General features: G+C 52.6%; 2 protein-coding genes across 2 annotated transcripts; both read right to left on the bottom strand.

Annotated features, from left to right (window-relative positions):
- Positions 1-177: 177 nt before the first annotated feature.
- On the bottom strand, positions 178-14,817 carry HOXD11 (homeobox D11; the record flags this gene model as incomplete). Its single annotated transcript, XM_082631230.1, has 3 exons — positions 178-311; positions 12,853-13,308; positions 14,043-14,817. 2 exons carry the CDS (start codon positions 14,815-14,817, stop codon positions 13,073-13,075), a joined length of 1,011 nt encoding a protein of 336 aa, XP_082487356.1. The 3' UTR covers positions 178-311; positions 12,853-13,072.
- On the bottom strand, positions 2,751-5,407 carry HOXD10 (homeobox D10). The gene is made up of 2 exons (XM_082631229.1): positions 4,626-5,407; positions 2,751-3,288 (listed from the first exon to the last, which is right to left on the bottom strand). The coding sequence occupies exons 1-2, from the start codon at positions 5,368-5,370 to the stop codon at positions 3,011-3,013; spliced, it is 1,023 nt and encodes a 340-aa protein (XP_082487355.1). The 5' UTR covers positions 5,371-5,407; the 3' UTR covers positions 2,751-3,010.
- Positions 14,818-15,958: the final 1,141 nt, after the last annotated feature.

Here is a 15,958-nt window from a genome sequence, read left to right as displayed (position 1 = left end):
AAATTTTATGAGGTGTATTTGATTATAGATTAATGTGTCCCTAATAAAACGGACGGATGGAGCAGCTCGGAGGGCCCCCTCCCCCTACCACACTCACACGCGCGCGCAGCCACACACACCCCCGATGTGAGGCTGAGCACACGCCGAGGCCCGAGGGGTGAGCTGGGGCGGCCTGGCCCGTGGGCTGGGCGTGGCGGCGGCCACCGCCCGGGCTCTGTCTGCCCTCGTAAGTGTCCGCAAGCTGGCAGTGGGCACCGCGCGGACAGTGGCGGCCAGGGTGCCTTGTCTTCTTCGGGACTTCTGGAAAGGTCCTGGAAGAGAACACGCCATAGGGCAGAACCCAGATTGTAGAGCAGGCCCGCTCCCACCCGCTGCCCCCCGCCCCCGACTCGCCTCAAAGAGGCCAGCATCTCCCTGGGCCGGGCCACTTCCCATGGTTCCCACTTAAAGGCCTCTGAGTGGACTCCGGATATGTCTTTTAAATGTCTTGGTCCTTTGTCTACTCTCTTAGGAATTCTTTCTTTCTTTCTTTTTTTTTTTAAGCCTCCAAAGGTAAGGCTGGGCAGCCTTGAATCTGAGGGAAATGCCCATTGTCACTCCCAAATCCATGGTACAGAGCCTTGGAAGCCCGGCTGGGAGCCGAGACAAAAGCAGCCAGGGCGCCGGCGGTGGAGGATATATTCCTCGCTCTACAAGTTGCCCAGCGCACCCTTGGAGAGCTCCCAGCCCACCTCGAGCCCCGGAAAGGAAGGGGGAAATGGCTGTTTCTGGCCTAATCGATTGCCTTTGCCAATGGCTTTCTGATTTTATTCCAGAGGAGCTGCCTTTGCCTGTAGCACGGGTTTTCCTTCGAGACATGGCCCCTGTCAACAACGAATGATGCTCCCCACATCGCAGGGGGTAAACTGAGAAGCTAAAATTGCCTTCCTCTTCTGCCCAACCAATGGAGGTCTGGGCAAATCTATTCCAGTGTTCCCAACCTGGCACTGATGCGCAGCCATCCCTCTTCCACCCTAGGAAATGGCTCCCCTAAAGGGTTCTGTCTTGGAACTGGGAAAGACTCTTCGTTTTCGGGAGGAAGTTTAAAACTCTGAATAAATACTGAGTCTCCCAAAGACTCCTTGGATGAGGTTTTAAGGCCCAGACCCCCTAAAAAAGGGGACAAATGAAAAGGACGTGTTTTGTGAAGCTGCTTGAATCTATCGGAGACCCTCTGAAACCACAGTACAACATGGGGTAACGAATTCTCTGTCAGCTCATCCCCCCAAGGCCTCTCCTCTCTTCTCCCTGGACGGACTAAAGTCTGGACCCTCTTGGGCTGAGGATCCTGCAATCTATCTATCTACCTATACACACACACACGTGAAAGCTGGCTGGAGTTTTCTGAGCCATGGTGGTAGCTGGAACACGGGGCTTCATGGGAAGTCATGTTCATCTGTAAATTCTCTTTCGGTCACCCTTCGTATATTTTCTTGCCTCCCAGATACACTGGCTCCAACCAGCATTTTGTAATTAAATAGGGGGAGGATTAACTGGGGAAAACCTTTTCTTCCTCTAAAAAATTTTTTCATGTAGGCCACTAAAAGGTAATGACTGAGCATAAAATCCTTCCACAAGGAAACCAGGGCAACGTGGGATGGGAAAACTCACCCATCCTCAACTACACTTTGGCCTGGCTGTCTTGCACGTGGGATGGGGGTGGGGGTGGGGATGGGGATGGGGGTGGGTGTGAGGGAAATGGGGGCCGAATTGGATCCGATGCAATGCTAAGTTGCTGCTTGTCCTTGCTCCTGTAACGGAGACCTGGTGGCTTCCAGGTGGGCAAGACAGATTTCAACCCAGCCCCTGATGATGGCACACCAGCCAGAAATCTCCAAGACTCCACTGAAAGCATTAAAACTAACAACCAAAACCAAAGAGAGGAAGACACACAAGTGGGGAGCTGCGAGGAAAATGCGGTTTGGGCACAGGCTTACTTACCAGGCTGAGACTGGAGGGGAAGCTCACACCCACTGACAAATCAATTATGTTACTATCATGGGGGGAGGGGGAGAGGGGACCCTCCTTCTTCCCAACTAGGAAAACAGCACACACAGTCTGGATTATCACTCCCCTGACCACTGCCAAATTTCAGCACCAAAGACCCTCTTCAGTGTTTCTCTCCCATTTCCCCTCTCCTGTTCTCTACCACCCGGTCAACTGCCCCAAACAAGCAGTTTAACAGGAAGACAATCTCACCAAAGTCTTTCATTTCCACCGTAACATATTTCCATTTCAGAAAGCAGAGGGAGTACACTCGTTTCCAGAGTTTATTGCATTATACATGCGACCAGAACATGCACAGAAAGGACAGGTTGCTGTTGTACTTCTACCAAACCATAGATGCACCACAAGGCAAAGGCTACAAGGCAAATTCTCAATATTCCATCTCACCAAGGACAACTGCTAAACTCATTTGCAAAAAGATACACTGTAATGTGCTTTTTTAGTCCCTCCCCCCAAAGCTTGTGGGTTTTCTTAATCTTTTTAAAATATATATGTAAAAGTACTTTTAAGTACTGGATGTACTCAAAACGCCATGAGCTCATGGACTAACCACACACACAGACCTTTTGTGTTAGGAAAAACATGAAAAAGTCACACTGCTGGATGGACGAGTGGATTGATGGATGCTCTACAGTTCCAATAAGTTAAGACCCAAACGAAAATTCGCAGTAATAGTTACCCTGCATTACGATGAAAAAAATAAATTACATGTGCTAGTTTATATATATATATATATATATATATATATATATATATATATATATATATATACTCATAGGGATTACAGATCACTTGCAGCACGAACAGAATGACCCCAAAGTCACATTCTAGCAGGAAACAAAAAAAAACAAAAACAAAAAACAAAGAGCAATGAAGGTTTTGTTTCCGCCTTCCCAGTCCTCCAGCACTCGGCTCTGGAAGTTGGTGCCCCCTCTCCGATCCTGGCCTCTGACGGGCCTCGGACCTAAGAGAAGGTGAGGTTGGCGGTCAGTTCTCGGATCCGGTTCTCTCGGCTCATCTTCTTGAGTTTCATTCGGCGGTTTTGAAACCAAATCTTGACCTGCCTGTCGGTGAGGTTAACGCTCTTACTGATCTCTAGGCGGCGCTCGCGGGTGAGGTACATATTGAACAAGAACTCTTTTTCTAATTCCAGCGTTTGGTGCTTAGTGTAAGGGCACCTCTTCTTTCTGCCACTCTTTGCAGTGAGCCAATTGCTGGTTGGAGTATCAGACTTGATTTCCTCTAACAAAATTAAAGGGAGAAGAAGAAAAAATATCAAGAATTTTTTTTTCTCTCAGTCTGTTCAAATGTACCCTTGGCCATGACCCCTGTGGCAGCCAGGCCCTTTGGGAAATGCTGGTATTACACATTACTCACACGAGGTGGGCCCTGGAAGGGATTTGTAAATGATGCCAGATTAGTTAAAATACCCCAAATGACACGATGGGTGGGTACTCTCGCCCTCTGTGTCAGCGTTCCCTCTCTCTCTCTCTCTCTCTCTACTTTCTGACCTGCACAAAATATTAGTACAATAGTAAACTTTCAGGATCTCACCAGCAACGTTCTAAGTGATCATCTTACAACAGGGATAGAGTGGAAGAAGCAAGACACAGCCTGACAAGCCTACAAACCCGACTGCTTCCTCAGATCCCCAAGTCTGCCACTTCTTTCCCACTTCTCCTAGGCAGGCAGGGAGCCCTGCATAGCCATGTTTATAGGTACCAATTCTCTTTCAAAAGATAACCGAGTCCACCTTCTCCGCCCTGCTTGGGCATCGTTGTGTGCCCAAGAATTTCCTGAATTCTTATGCCTTCTTGCCCCCACACAAAAACATTCTCCCAGAAATGTAGCTCCTTGCTGAGCACTGGGGGAGAGGATCAGGGGCAGAAAAGCCAGAGCCCCTGGCTCTTTGCCCTGCCCAGCCCTCAGGCTGGCCCTGCTGGGTGGGCCACACACATTCCATTCTCTCCCCCTTCTGCCTCTGTCCCCTTTGCAAATGGTTTGCAAAGCTTGCAGCACTTTCCCCAGACAAAGCCAAGGTTACCTAGCTCCGCAGAGGCAAGGAGCCCTGTTCTTTCTTCGGCCCAAGCACCAACCGGCCCAGCTACCTCATTCCCCTTGCCGTCCCCAAGCTCGCAGGATGCGGGGTGCATACACTTGAACACGAACACGGTGCCTTGGACCACGTTAAAATCATCATTGGGTGAAAGGCAGGGCTGGGACTACAAGTCTGAGCAGGAGAAAGGAGGTTCTGGGGCCGTGTTTACCAGCCGCGGGTCTCATTTGCACTCTTTTGTTGCATTTCAGGTCTAGCTCAGGAAAAATAAACCCAGCAAGCCCTTCCTCTGCCAGGGCGCCCTCAGCACGGGGCCAGGAGTAGCCAGGAGGCTGAGGGCAGCACGGGAAAAGCGGAAACCATCTCGGGACTAAGATTGCCCCTCTAAGAGCGGGGAGGAGTGGCACTTGCCAGTCGGGGCCCCAGGCTGCCAGGTTCGGCACTGGGCACCCAGGCGTTCCCTCTCTCTGCCGGGTTCCCGGGCTGCGCGCCCCGCTGGGGTGGCAACTCTGCTCATACCGACCTTTGCTTTCCTTCTCCTGTACTTCGGGACTGGACACGGAGACCTCAGCTAGGCAGCTCCTCTCTTCTGGAAGGCCGCCCTTGGCCTCGGGGCTCTCCACCTGGGAGACTTTGGCGGGCTCTTGGCCACTTGCGGGCTCGTTCATCTTCTTTTCCATCTGCAGCTGGGCGGCCGAGAGCTGCGGCTTGGCCGCGCCGCGAGGGTTGAGCTGGAGCATGACTGTGGAGCTGCCTTCGGGGCTGTTATTGTACTCTTGGGTTTTCCCGGTGGCGTAGGTCTGACTCAGTCTAAAATATCCAGGGACAGGAACCTCAGGGTTCTCAACGGGACAGGACTCAGGGACCAGCCTCTGGTACGAAGGGACCTCAGCAGAAATGAGTTTGTTGCGCTTATCAGAATACATGCAGCAATTGGATTCTTCCTTAATGTTGGTGGTGAAGGAGCAAGTAGGGACTTGCTGTGTAACAGGTTGCTCTATTCGACAAGATCGGTTCGGGTCTGTCCAACTGTCTACTTGAGGTATATACGGATGCACATTCATACCCATATTTTGGTGGTTCACTTCTCTTTTGGCCAGAGACGGGAGTAGTCCACAGGTTTGCATTCCATAGGTCCCCATGTCTGCGCTAGGTGGTGGCATGTACATGCTGGCGCTGCTCGAATAAAAACTGTCACTCCTGCAGGCACTGATCAAGGAATCTACTAAAAAAGTATTAGCAGCAGGAGAGCTGTTGGGAAAGGACATTTTGGGGAGGAATTTGAAGAAGAGAGATTGTGTCCTTTGTAGGCTGACATCTCTAGGAAAACATTCCCCGTGTAATTGTGGATGCCTCTGCCGACCACATGACAACCAAGCCAATGAGATTTGAAAATGGCCTTGAGCCGCAGCCTCCTCGCAGGTCACGTGCTCCAGAGCCCGGCCAGCCGGCCGCGTAAGCACGGACAACAGCGACATCTACTACGCGACCGCGATAGTGCGCGCTGGAGACAACCGGCCCAGCACTCCCCGCCGTCCGCCAGCCTGCCGGGGCTCGCTCGGCCCGCCCGCCCCACTCGCGTCCCCCACTCCAGCCGCTGGGCCCCGCAGGCGGAAGGAAAGGCTCGGCCCGAGGGGTCTCCGGGAGGACACACGCGGGGAGGGAAGCCGGGGCGCCGTGGCGCCAGCACACAGAAGCATTCTCCGCACACGCCCAGGCAGAAAGCGCCCAAGAGGGCCGGGGCCAGGGCGGGGTTGGGGGCCCAGCCTGGTTCATTTTGTCCCACGCAGCCTGGGAAGGTGAGTTGGATTCCCCAGGCTCTGAGACATACCACCCCAAGGGTCCACAGTAAAGAGATCTGGTGCGGAGACGCGGCCAAGATATCCTGGGGAGCGGAGGCGAGAAGGGCCGCGAGAGCCGAGAGGCCAGGCAGCTGGCCGGCCCCGCGGAGCCCCGAGGACCGGACCGGCCCCGGCGCTGTCCTCTGACTCGGCCCGCCCGCCCGCGTCCCCGGCGCCTCCGCGCCCCGGTGGGCTACCCGAGCCTTCGGCTCTCCGTGGAACCACACCCCAGTCTCTGAGGGTCGGGCCGCTGGGAGCTTTCAGCCCGGAGACAGTCCCTCGCCAGCAGTTCGGTATCCGCGAAAGCATCCCCCGGGTTCCCAGCGGAAGAACTAAACCAACTAAACCAAGGATTCCCTCCCCACACGCCCTGATAGTAGAGGGCAAAGAGGAAGGAAGAGAGAAAAGAATGTTTTCTAGGAAAGGAGGAAACTCTCGCCCTCAAGACTCCAGAAGTTTTAGAAAACTGACTGGGCCAAGCAGGAGAGAGAGAGATGCAAAGGTGTCATTGGGTTCTTCTGCACAGAAAAATATGTTTTCCTTTTATGGATTTTGTAAAAGCACTGGTTTCTGACAAGTGCAAGGTACAAAAGGTTGTGGAATTTATTAATACATATTAAGAAGAATCAGGGTGATCAATAAAATTCTCATCTACATTCTTGGGCTACTTGGTAATTTTCTGGCTTCTGAAGGTTTTTAAAGAGTTATACCCGCTGTTGCCACACACTGGAAGATATTTTATTAACAAATCAATTGAGACTTTGTAAAGGATAAGATTAATAGTTAAGATTTAGCATAATGGCGTTTGCTTTATGAATTATTGAAAATTATACTATTGATTTTTCCCCTTCGCTGCTAACCAAGAAGGTCAATTTTTGTTTTAACACAAATTGTCAAATATTAAAAGCTATACTTTTGTCAGAAGTTGAGTTTTATAGTTTTGGACAATTCCTAAAAGTATTTGACATGATTCGATTCTGCTTGGGTAAGGGAAGGGAGGGAAAAAGGAGGTGGGGAAACCTCAGTCCTCTGTTTCCTTTGGTGAGGGAAAGTTCTATAAAGAGGATTTAGTCTGGGGTTGTGGTCAACCTCATTAAAAGAACAACCACCAGCACCACCATGGAAACTCAGAGTTTTATGAGAAACTTCTTCAACAACTTCCTCCCTTGTTCTCTGGTTGCAGGCGGTGAACTGTCCTTCGGAAGCCGTGGCCTCCGGGTAGCAGCAGGGAGCTTTAACCTTGATTTCCAAAGGTTTGCCCTGGACGAGGGACCCCGGCTAGGGCGCTGGAGCTGATCCGGCTTCCCGGATCCCCTTTCCTGCATCTGGGAGAGGATAAGGGCCCTGGAAACTCTGATCGTAAACCAGTTCTCTGTCCAGGAAGGCATCCGTGTTTTCTTCTCCCCACACTAGTCCTGTCATGGGCTGGCCTTGGATTTCAGGCCCAGAGACTGAACTTGTGGGCAAATTGGGTTTCTGCCTCAGCAGAACCTTTTTTTTTTTGGAGCCTGATGCTTAGTCTACTGGGGGACATAATAGCCCGCTCACTCCTTCACAAAAACCTTTTCCAACAAACTCTTTGTCCACCCCTCCCCAAAAGGAATCCCCCTGGCCTGGTGGAAACAGTCGTTGGACATTATTTTCGGCCTTGGGACCGCTTCGACTGTCCCCTCACAGTGCCCTCGCCCAAACAATAACCCCTTTTAAAAAACTCTGCAGTGGCAGTGAGACAGACCTTTTAAACCTTTACGCAGCTGTTCAAATACAACATCATTGTCAGGTTAAAAGCCTGGCGCCTCTAACTGCTCTGGCTGCGGGATGCCGCCGATGAAGCGGAGGTTTAAACATTACCTTCGGCAAGGGTGGCTGTTTTTAAGCCTGGGGGTGGGGGAGTGAGGAAGGCAGGGAAAAAACCCAACTTTTGACTCTAGTCTGCTAAGGTCCTGTTCAAAGCTAACAGCCACTGACTAGCACCCTTAAAGTTGCTTTCTCTCAAGGCGGAGATCATGATCTCAGCCACAGCTAAGCATGCCCAGGGCTGGAAAAAGTGCCCGCTGCACACTCTCGTGGCAGGCGCCCTGACGCCAGCCTGGCGCTCCAGCACTGTCCTCCCTTTGCTTGTCGGCCAAGGGAGCTGCTGGGAACTCCGCTGTCCAATTCTCTCTATTCCACAAGAGAGGCAAGAGTGTTCAATCTAATCGAGAATTTTATGCCCATCAAATGCCCTTTCATAATCTTTATTTATACATGAATAAAACATCCAAGCTAAAACCCAGCGATACCTCACCGAACGGGTAGGTCTGCCACGAGCCAGGACAGGCAGGATCTGCCTTCCGAATGTGGGGGGACTTTGTTTCAGCTCCCCGTGCCTTCAAGCTCAAAAGTCACTCCCACATTGGATTTAGTTTTAAATAGGTCTTCTTCACTCACAGGGGAAAAATGTGTATCAGATATAATTTTGGATCTATTATTACAAAATTCTCTTTTATTCTTTTTCAAATTTCTGTCTTCAGACCAGCTCCTTGAGGCCAGAGACTGCCAATATTTCAGAGAGATTTTATTATAAAAATCAAGCAAAATAGAAATAGTACAAGATAATGATCTGAGCCTGGGAGGATGGAAAGTTTGCCTAAGACTCTAAGGCTAAGATAAAGCAAATGGAATGAAAAAGCAAGGCTTTGAAGGCCAGGCTTTATTTTGCTTACAAGTATTTAATGCATCTACATAGCTGCTGTTTTCGATCATCTTTAGATCAGTTACCATTAATAATAAATCAATATTGCACAATAAAGGAGATGAATATCCACAATTGTACCAAGACATCCTTCTCCCTGGCACAGTTCTTTCCAGAGAAAAATTAAAAGGGTCGCTTTAGCAAGGAATTAGCATTTGTAATTCAAGAAACGGCTTGCATCTCTGCTCTCCTGTCACCGGGAAGAAGGGCAGCGGCCCTGGGCCTGAGTGGACCTGGGGCTAGGTTCACCCTGAATTTGGGCCCTGAGTGGCCTCTCAGGGCTGTGCCACTTTTGGGGGGCAGAGTGGATGGGCACAAATTTTAAAAGCTGCTTCCTCAGAGCACCCTTCCAGATTGCACCGTGCATCTCCCAGCCAAAGTAAAAAGAAATCAAGGGGGCAACTGGGGAGGTTAGAGAAGCCACCACCAATACAAAGAGGGGTCTAAGGAGACATGCAAAAGGACCAGCAGTCTAGGAACCTCTTCCCTTTGCAGACACAAAAGACTACTTCTCCCAATTTCCCTCCACTCCAGGATCTGAGACCTCAGCGATTCAAGACATGTGGCCATGCTCTATGAGCCCCACACGCTGCGAATGATCAAGAGGGGTCAGGTCTGCAGACCCCAGAAGTCCTGATCCAATTCCCTGGCCTTTTTCAGGCTCAATTTGGGCGCTGCTGAGAGGAAAGGAACTGCAGATTGCTAGGCATCCGTGGTCTGGGGGAGGCTGCCAGCCAAAGCCAAGGGTCCCTGAAAGGCCACAAGCTCCCCCACTGGAGCTGCCTAAAGAGGAACGCAACGACATTTGGGGAGGGGGGCTCTCACCCCACTTGGACTGAGGCCCGGGTTAGGCTCCCGGAAATGTCGATTCACAATAGCTAAGCTGGACCCACGGTCAGACAGGCAGGAGCCAGGGTATGCGTGGGGAACATCAATGCCTCTGGCTGGCGCCTCCCATAGGGTGGGGAGACTCACGGCCCCCAGCCTCCACTGAAGCAGATGCCAACTCCCAGGGGTGGACCCAGAGTCTTTGGTCCAGGGCCTGGAGGGAGGGGGGCAGAGATAGCGGAGTGAGGAGGTCCTCACTAATTCCGAGGTTGCATGTACTTACAATGAACTTCAGGAAAGAAGGAACTGCCACCTTTCATTTTGGAACTTCCCTTTTGGACGGCGGATGGTGGCACAGGCCCTCCGCAACGTCAGGGGCTTTTCAGGGTGGGAGTGGGGTCGAGGAGGGCACGCAGTGAGAAAACTGCTTCCAAGAGCTTGTGCCAAAATCAAACTCGGCGCTCAAGGCCAGCAGACGGCTTGGAAGGCTGGCCAGGGTTCTGTCAAAAGCAAAGCCCGTTTGCTTCAAATGCATTCCCCATTCCACGACGCCTTGAAGTTTAAACGTTTCCCGGACTGCCTGACGCTCCCCGCAGCCACATTAGCCCAATCTGGCCCGGGCGCCCCAACTCAGTCCTGCCTGCGCCTCCCGGTGCTACCGGTAGCCTCGAGCACCAGGCACGACCGGGGGTGGGGGGATCCCTCGCGCAGAACGACCCGCTAGGTCCCCACGCGTCTCATTTTTCTGAGACCACACTCAGCTAAGTTGCCGGCGCCCTGATCTGTCTTAAACAAAAGCCTTTTAATCACCCCAGGCTGTCGGAGAGCGTGCAAGGCGGACGCGGTTTTGGGCAGGGGTGGTTCTACCTTCCCATGGCTCTCCACACTCAAACCACCAAGAAAATTGAGTTCCGTAATTTAATTAACTCGCAGTGGCATGACCTATTTTGAAATGCACATATTTGTCTTTTAAAACCCTGTCCTCGACACCACCAGGTTATACCGAGGTATTCTTTGCAACAACTTTAAGAAGACAACGATTAGGTGATCTCTTGTTTCAGGAATCTGCTCCCGTTCCTCTGGCTTTATACAGCTTCCCAACCTCATGGCTGCTTAGAATAAACAAACATCAAACACCTCTGCGATTTCTAACCGCTATTAGAATCCAGTATTGGAAAGATACGGTACCGCTGCCTCTCCGACAAACGCGGCTTCTGGAACGTGAGCACGCCCCCGTGTGGCTCTCCAAGGCCAGGCAAACGGGAAATGGTATCTCTAGGTTCGGCTCTCCTACTGTGGTGGACATACAAGCTTGCTACATTTAGACGCAGTTTAAAAGAGAGAGAGAGAGCAAGAGCGAGAGCGATAGATAGATGGAGAGAGAAAGAAATAAACCAGTTTTAATCTCCTGGAACGATCACATTACTAGGGCACTGACACTGTAACGGATGCCTAGAATTCCAAACAAAGGAATCCCCTTCTGAACGAAGTTATTCCACTGTAGGCTTTGTTTCTATTGCATCTTTAACCAAAGGTTGAGGGACATTTTTGGAAACAGTATAAATATATTTTCTTTTGTTCCATATCATAGGAAGTGCAATAATTTATTTGATAGGGTGACAAATTTTTTCAAATATAAAGAAGTAAGTCTGTAATACCTTCCTTTTTCAAATACCTGCTTTTAAAACCTCGGTTCTTCATTAGAGCAAAAGGACTACTATCTATGACTCCCCCCACAAAAAAAACCCAAAACAATCTCAGCATTTCCTAGCTGTATTAAAAGCATGCTGGTGGACATTTTAATATAACCAGTATTTTTAAAAGCAGTCAATTGCTATTGAATTACACAAATGTTTGAAGGGAAATTAAGGTTATTGATCCTGAAATCAGGAATTGGCTTAGATTTATGGTGAGCCCCCGATATGATTCTGTGTGGTCATAAACGTGTGTGTGGTTCTGGATGTGTGTGAGCATGTGTGCATGACAGTGGGTGGCAGTTGAATATCACAGAAGAACCTTAAGGCACCTAATTATTCAGAAAGGTTAAAGGTGATGACCTTGACATTTTGGAAGTTCAAAGGCATACACTTATGCACTTATGTTTTTCCTTCCCCCCAAAAGCTTTGGTAATCAAAAAAATTTTGCATTTGGAAATGCATGCCCCCTTGGAAGATGCATGGGGTGCTGTGCCTCTTATGGATTTATTTTTTGACTTTGGGCTTACGAGAGGTTACGAGTCATAAGATTCACTTTATTCTTTTCAGAGAAAGAAAAGCTCTTCTCACTCTTCCAGTTTATTGCACATTGCGGAAATCTCCTTTGGGCCCACCAGAAGGTGTATAATATAACCCAATTAAGCTGTTTAGAACTTTGGCTTTTATGGTGTTGTCTAGACAGTTCAAGGTTTTGTAAACAGCCTGGCCTGGCCCTGCAACATAAAGTGCAGTGCGGCCCCTACCACATTCTTTACCTTGAAGCAGTAAATGTGGTGAGAAGTGGGTCTGCAGCCCTGGGCCCTATTTCCAGGGAGGAGGGGTTACCTTCTCTGCTCCAGGCCCGTGTGACACCAACAAGGACCCAGGCCCTCTCCACCCACTGATACCTTCCCTTTAGCAAACTTTTTTTTTTCCAATGAGAGGTTCTAGTTTTAATTTCTTCTTTTAAGGGACCCTTCATTCTTGACAGCTTGTTAAGAGTGAATTTGGATCTCCTAAGCAGTTTTTTTAAAAGTTTCTTTTGTTTTTTCAGGAATTCCAAGTTTACTACACTGGGGGTGGGGTGGGCAAGGAGATTTGTTTCTTAGGTTCCTGCTGCCCCAACCTCACGGCCTGGAGAAGGCAGCACCAGTGTGGCTGGCTCACGTCTTCAATCCAGAGATTCATCCCTAAAGTGATTTTTAATGCCAGTGCAGCCTAGAAAGGATGGGAGGGAACGACTCTTATTTTAGCGGGATTAAAAAGCATTTCACTTGATTTTCAGTTACTTGGAAGAGAAGGTTCTGGCCACTAAAATATCCTAATCAGACACTAAACTTCTTCAAAGAGGAAAATTCATACAGTGTATTGAAGCTGTAACCTCCATTTTACTAGAAACCATTTATTCACACAAAAGACAGTGACCCGTGCCTTGATACGAGAGACCAAAGGTACATTCCCCAGAGTTTAAATAATCTGCATTCACCAAAGGGAAGGGATGCGGTCCCTTAAACTCAGAACAAAAACAAGCGCCTTCCAGCCCCTCGGCCTAACTCTCTACAGATCCCACAGCGTGCCCACAGGAGCTCAGAGAGAGGGAGGGAGAACAACAGCGCATTGGCGGTAAAATTGTAAAGGGACGTTTGCATTTACCATTTTCCCCTTATTAGGATCCGTTCGGCCAAGTCCCCGACCTCGTCCGCAGGCTGCAGTGGTCGCTGGGAGGTCCCGAGTTGACCGTGGGAAGGAATCGTGTAGTTCCACAGAGAAGAGGCATCATTAAACCCAAGGACATTGGGCCTGCCCAGGGCAGGCTGGTGGGGAGGAGAGTGGGTGAGTGGGGCTCAGGGGAGAGGGGTGCTTCCTGGAGCTCTCAAAATAAGGGGTTTCCAGTGAAATACTGCAGACGGTCTCTGTTCAGTTTCTTTTCTTTCATTCTGCGATTCTGGAACCAGATTTTGACTTGCCGGTCAGTGAGGTTGAGCATCCGAGAAAGTTGGAGTCTTTTCTCTTTGTTTATGTACACGTTAAAGAAAAACTCCCGTTCCAGTTCGCGGATCTGATACTTGGTGTAGGGACAGCGCTTTTTTCGGGATCGCTGGGGGGCCACTGCAAGGCAAAAAGACCAAGAGGTGAGAGAGGCCGTTGCCTGCCCACCCCCCGGCCGCCCGCCCGGGCCCGCGCGAGGGCCAGGCCTCGGCCCGTTGGGGACGTCCCCTGCTGCCGCTGAAAGGCCCTGCCTGCGTCGTGGGGGATGATATATGGGCGGTCACAGGAGAGAGTGCGGGCGTGGGCGTGTGTTCACGCCCAGACACACACACGTGCGCACACACACACACACACACACACACGGCCTGGCATCGAGGTGGGGAAGCAGAGGGCGAGGCAGGCTCTGAACTGGACTCGGAAGGGAGAGAAACACGAGCGCGCCGGGCAGCCAGCGGCTTGGATAAAGTCCAGTTCAAGCATCAAACTGTCCCCAACCCCCCACCCCACCCCTTTAAAAGCAGGAGGCGCGAGTGTCCTCACTCACAAATTGGCTTGAAATCTCTCCTCCCTTCCTCCCTCCCTCCATGGACTCTAGGACCAATCCCCCTCACCGCACGCACAAAACTGGGGGAAAGCTCTCTGCAGCGATTAATGTCCTCATCGAAGTCTACCTAAATTGGTTTCCTATCGTAAACACGCTTTACAACGGCCCGGGAAATCTTATAGGATGTATAAACTCCTTCGAACGCTTATAAAGTAGCACATAAAACTGCGCAAGCAGAGGGAGGCCCCCTCCGCCCCCCCCGCGCCCGCGGCCCGCGAGCCCAGCCGCCCACCCCGTGTCCGGTGCCTACCTGCGCCGCCGTTCTTCTCAGCCCCCGCCTCCCCTGGGGGCACCTCGCCGTCGCCGCCCTCTGCCGCCCCCTTGGGCTCCGAGCCGGGGGTTGTCTTGGCGCAGGGACTTCCCCCGCCGCCACTGGCCGCCGTCTTGGGGTTGCTCTTGTCGGCGGCGCCCTCGGGCTGCGGCGGCGCGGGCGGCGGAGGGGGCTGCGGTCCGGCGAACTGGGGCCCGGGTGCAGCCTCGTAGAACTGGTCGAAGCCCTGCGGCAGGATGCCGTTGCGGCTCACGGCGCTGTAGAAATTGGAGGCGGCGCCCGCGGGGCCGTGCGGCGGCCCGGGCGCGGCGCACACCGGCTCCGGCGCCTTGAAGAGCACATCCGGACGGCGGCCCGCGGGCGGGAGCAGCTCGCGCTGCATGGCCGCCTCCTCGGCCGCCGCCGCCGCCGCCGCCGCCGCCGCCGCTGCAGCGTAGTAGGGAGCGTAGCTACCGGCGCCGCCGCCGCCGCCCCCGCCAGGGCCGCCGCCGCCGCCGCCGCCCCCTGCACCTCCTCCGCCGCTGCCGCGGTATGGCCACTTGGCGCGCTCCAGGCCGTAGTCGCGGAAGGCCACTTCGCGCACTGGCTGGACGTGCGGCGCCAGGTTGGAAGAGTAGGGGAAAGTCATCTGGCAGGACGACGGTTGTGACAGGAACGACGGCTTGCTGGCGAAGTCCGACGGGGCCACATAGTAGGCGCAGCCGGGCAGGTACATGCTGGCTGCGCTCGGGCCGCACTCGTCAAAGTCGTTCATGGCTCCGCGGCGTGCGCGCCGGCGAGCCCCGGGCCGCTCCCCGCGCCGCCAACCTGAGCCATCGATTGCACAAGAGGCTTGGGCCAGGATCAACTAAGCAAAAATCCCCACCGGGAGCTGACGTGCTATTCATCTTGATTGATTCTGGTGGTAATTATGTCACGTGACGCCATGGAGAGAAATGTCCTTATATCTATATCAGTGCAACACACTCCGGGACGGTTCCTGGCGCCAAGACGCGCGCGCGCGCTGGGGGCGGATCGTCCTCCCTCTCCAGCCAGCTCTCCCCGGGCGCCCCCTGATCAGGCTGTGCCTCAGGCCGGTCACCTGTGCGCCGCCGTCGGCTGCCGCTGCTGGGTGCATCTGCCACCTCCCGGCTGGGCCGCCCGCCCGCGCCCGCCCGCGCCTTTAAGTACGCCGACCGAGGCCGGCTGGGAGGAGGAGGGAGGGGGAGGAAGGCGGAGGAAGGGGGAAGGGAAAGAAGCGGAGAGCTGAGGGGCGAGCCCCAGCTCCGGGCACAGGGGACTAGGTGTGAGGGTGTGAGTTTCCCACCCCCCACACCCCTTCCTGCAGCCGCTCCCTCCCCCGCGACGCCGCCACCCTTTTCAGTTTGCCCGCCGGGAGCTTGTTGCTTCTTGTTCAAGGGGCGTAATTGCGCCTCTCTCGGGGCGCAAGGAGCCCTGATTTACATATTTCTCTGCCCAGCGCTTACGCCGCGGAGTAACTTGGCTCTCTCCATGGACGACCGGGAGCGCGAATGCCAGCCTCAAAAAACTCACGCCAAAACCCTACCAGGGGCTCACCCGGCCCAGGGCCTCGGTGCCCACTCGGCCCTGTCGCCCTCTCTCCTTCCTGTCTCTCTTTCTCCTTCCTTGTCTCCCTTCATTCTTCTCACTTCTTTCTCTCCTGTCCTCTCTTCTCTCACCTCCCCGTTTCCTTTTTCCTTCTTCCTTCCTCTTATCACTCCCCTCCTTTCCTGTCTGTCCCCTGATCCTCTCCTTTCCCCTAGCTACGTGTCACCGCCTCTATCTCTCTCCCTGTCACCTCTCTGCTTTTTCTCTCCCAGTGCTAAAGCAAGAAGGGAGTTCAGCCAGCGAAGATACCCCGTGGCCCTCTAGAAGCTGGGGGATCTAGTGAACAA

This window comes from Mesoplodon mirus (assembly GCF_964341445.2).
Source record: "Mesoplodon mirus genome assembly, chromosome: 8".
NCBI classification, from domain to species: domain Eukaryota; kingdom Metazoa; phylum Chordata; class Mammalia; order Artiodactyla; family Ziphiidae; genus Mesoplodon; species Mesoplodon mirus.
The sequence above is the reverse complement of the archived record's forward strand: the minus strand, read 5'-3'. Positions and strand labels throughout refer to the sequence as shown.

Bases quoted from the DNA above. Each gene is read 5' to 3' on its own strand.
- HOXD10 (XM_082631229.1), bottom strand. From the start codon at position 5,370: ATGTCCTTTCCCAACAGCTCTCCTGCTGCTAATACTTTTTTAGTAGAT. The intron at 3,289-4,625 runs GTCGGTATGAGC...TAATTTTGTTAG, and splicing joins ACAGGAGAAGGAAAGCAAAG to AGGAAATCAAGTCTGATACT.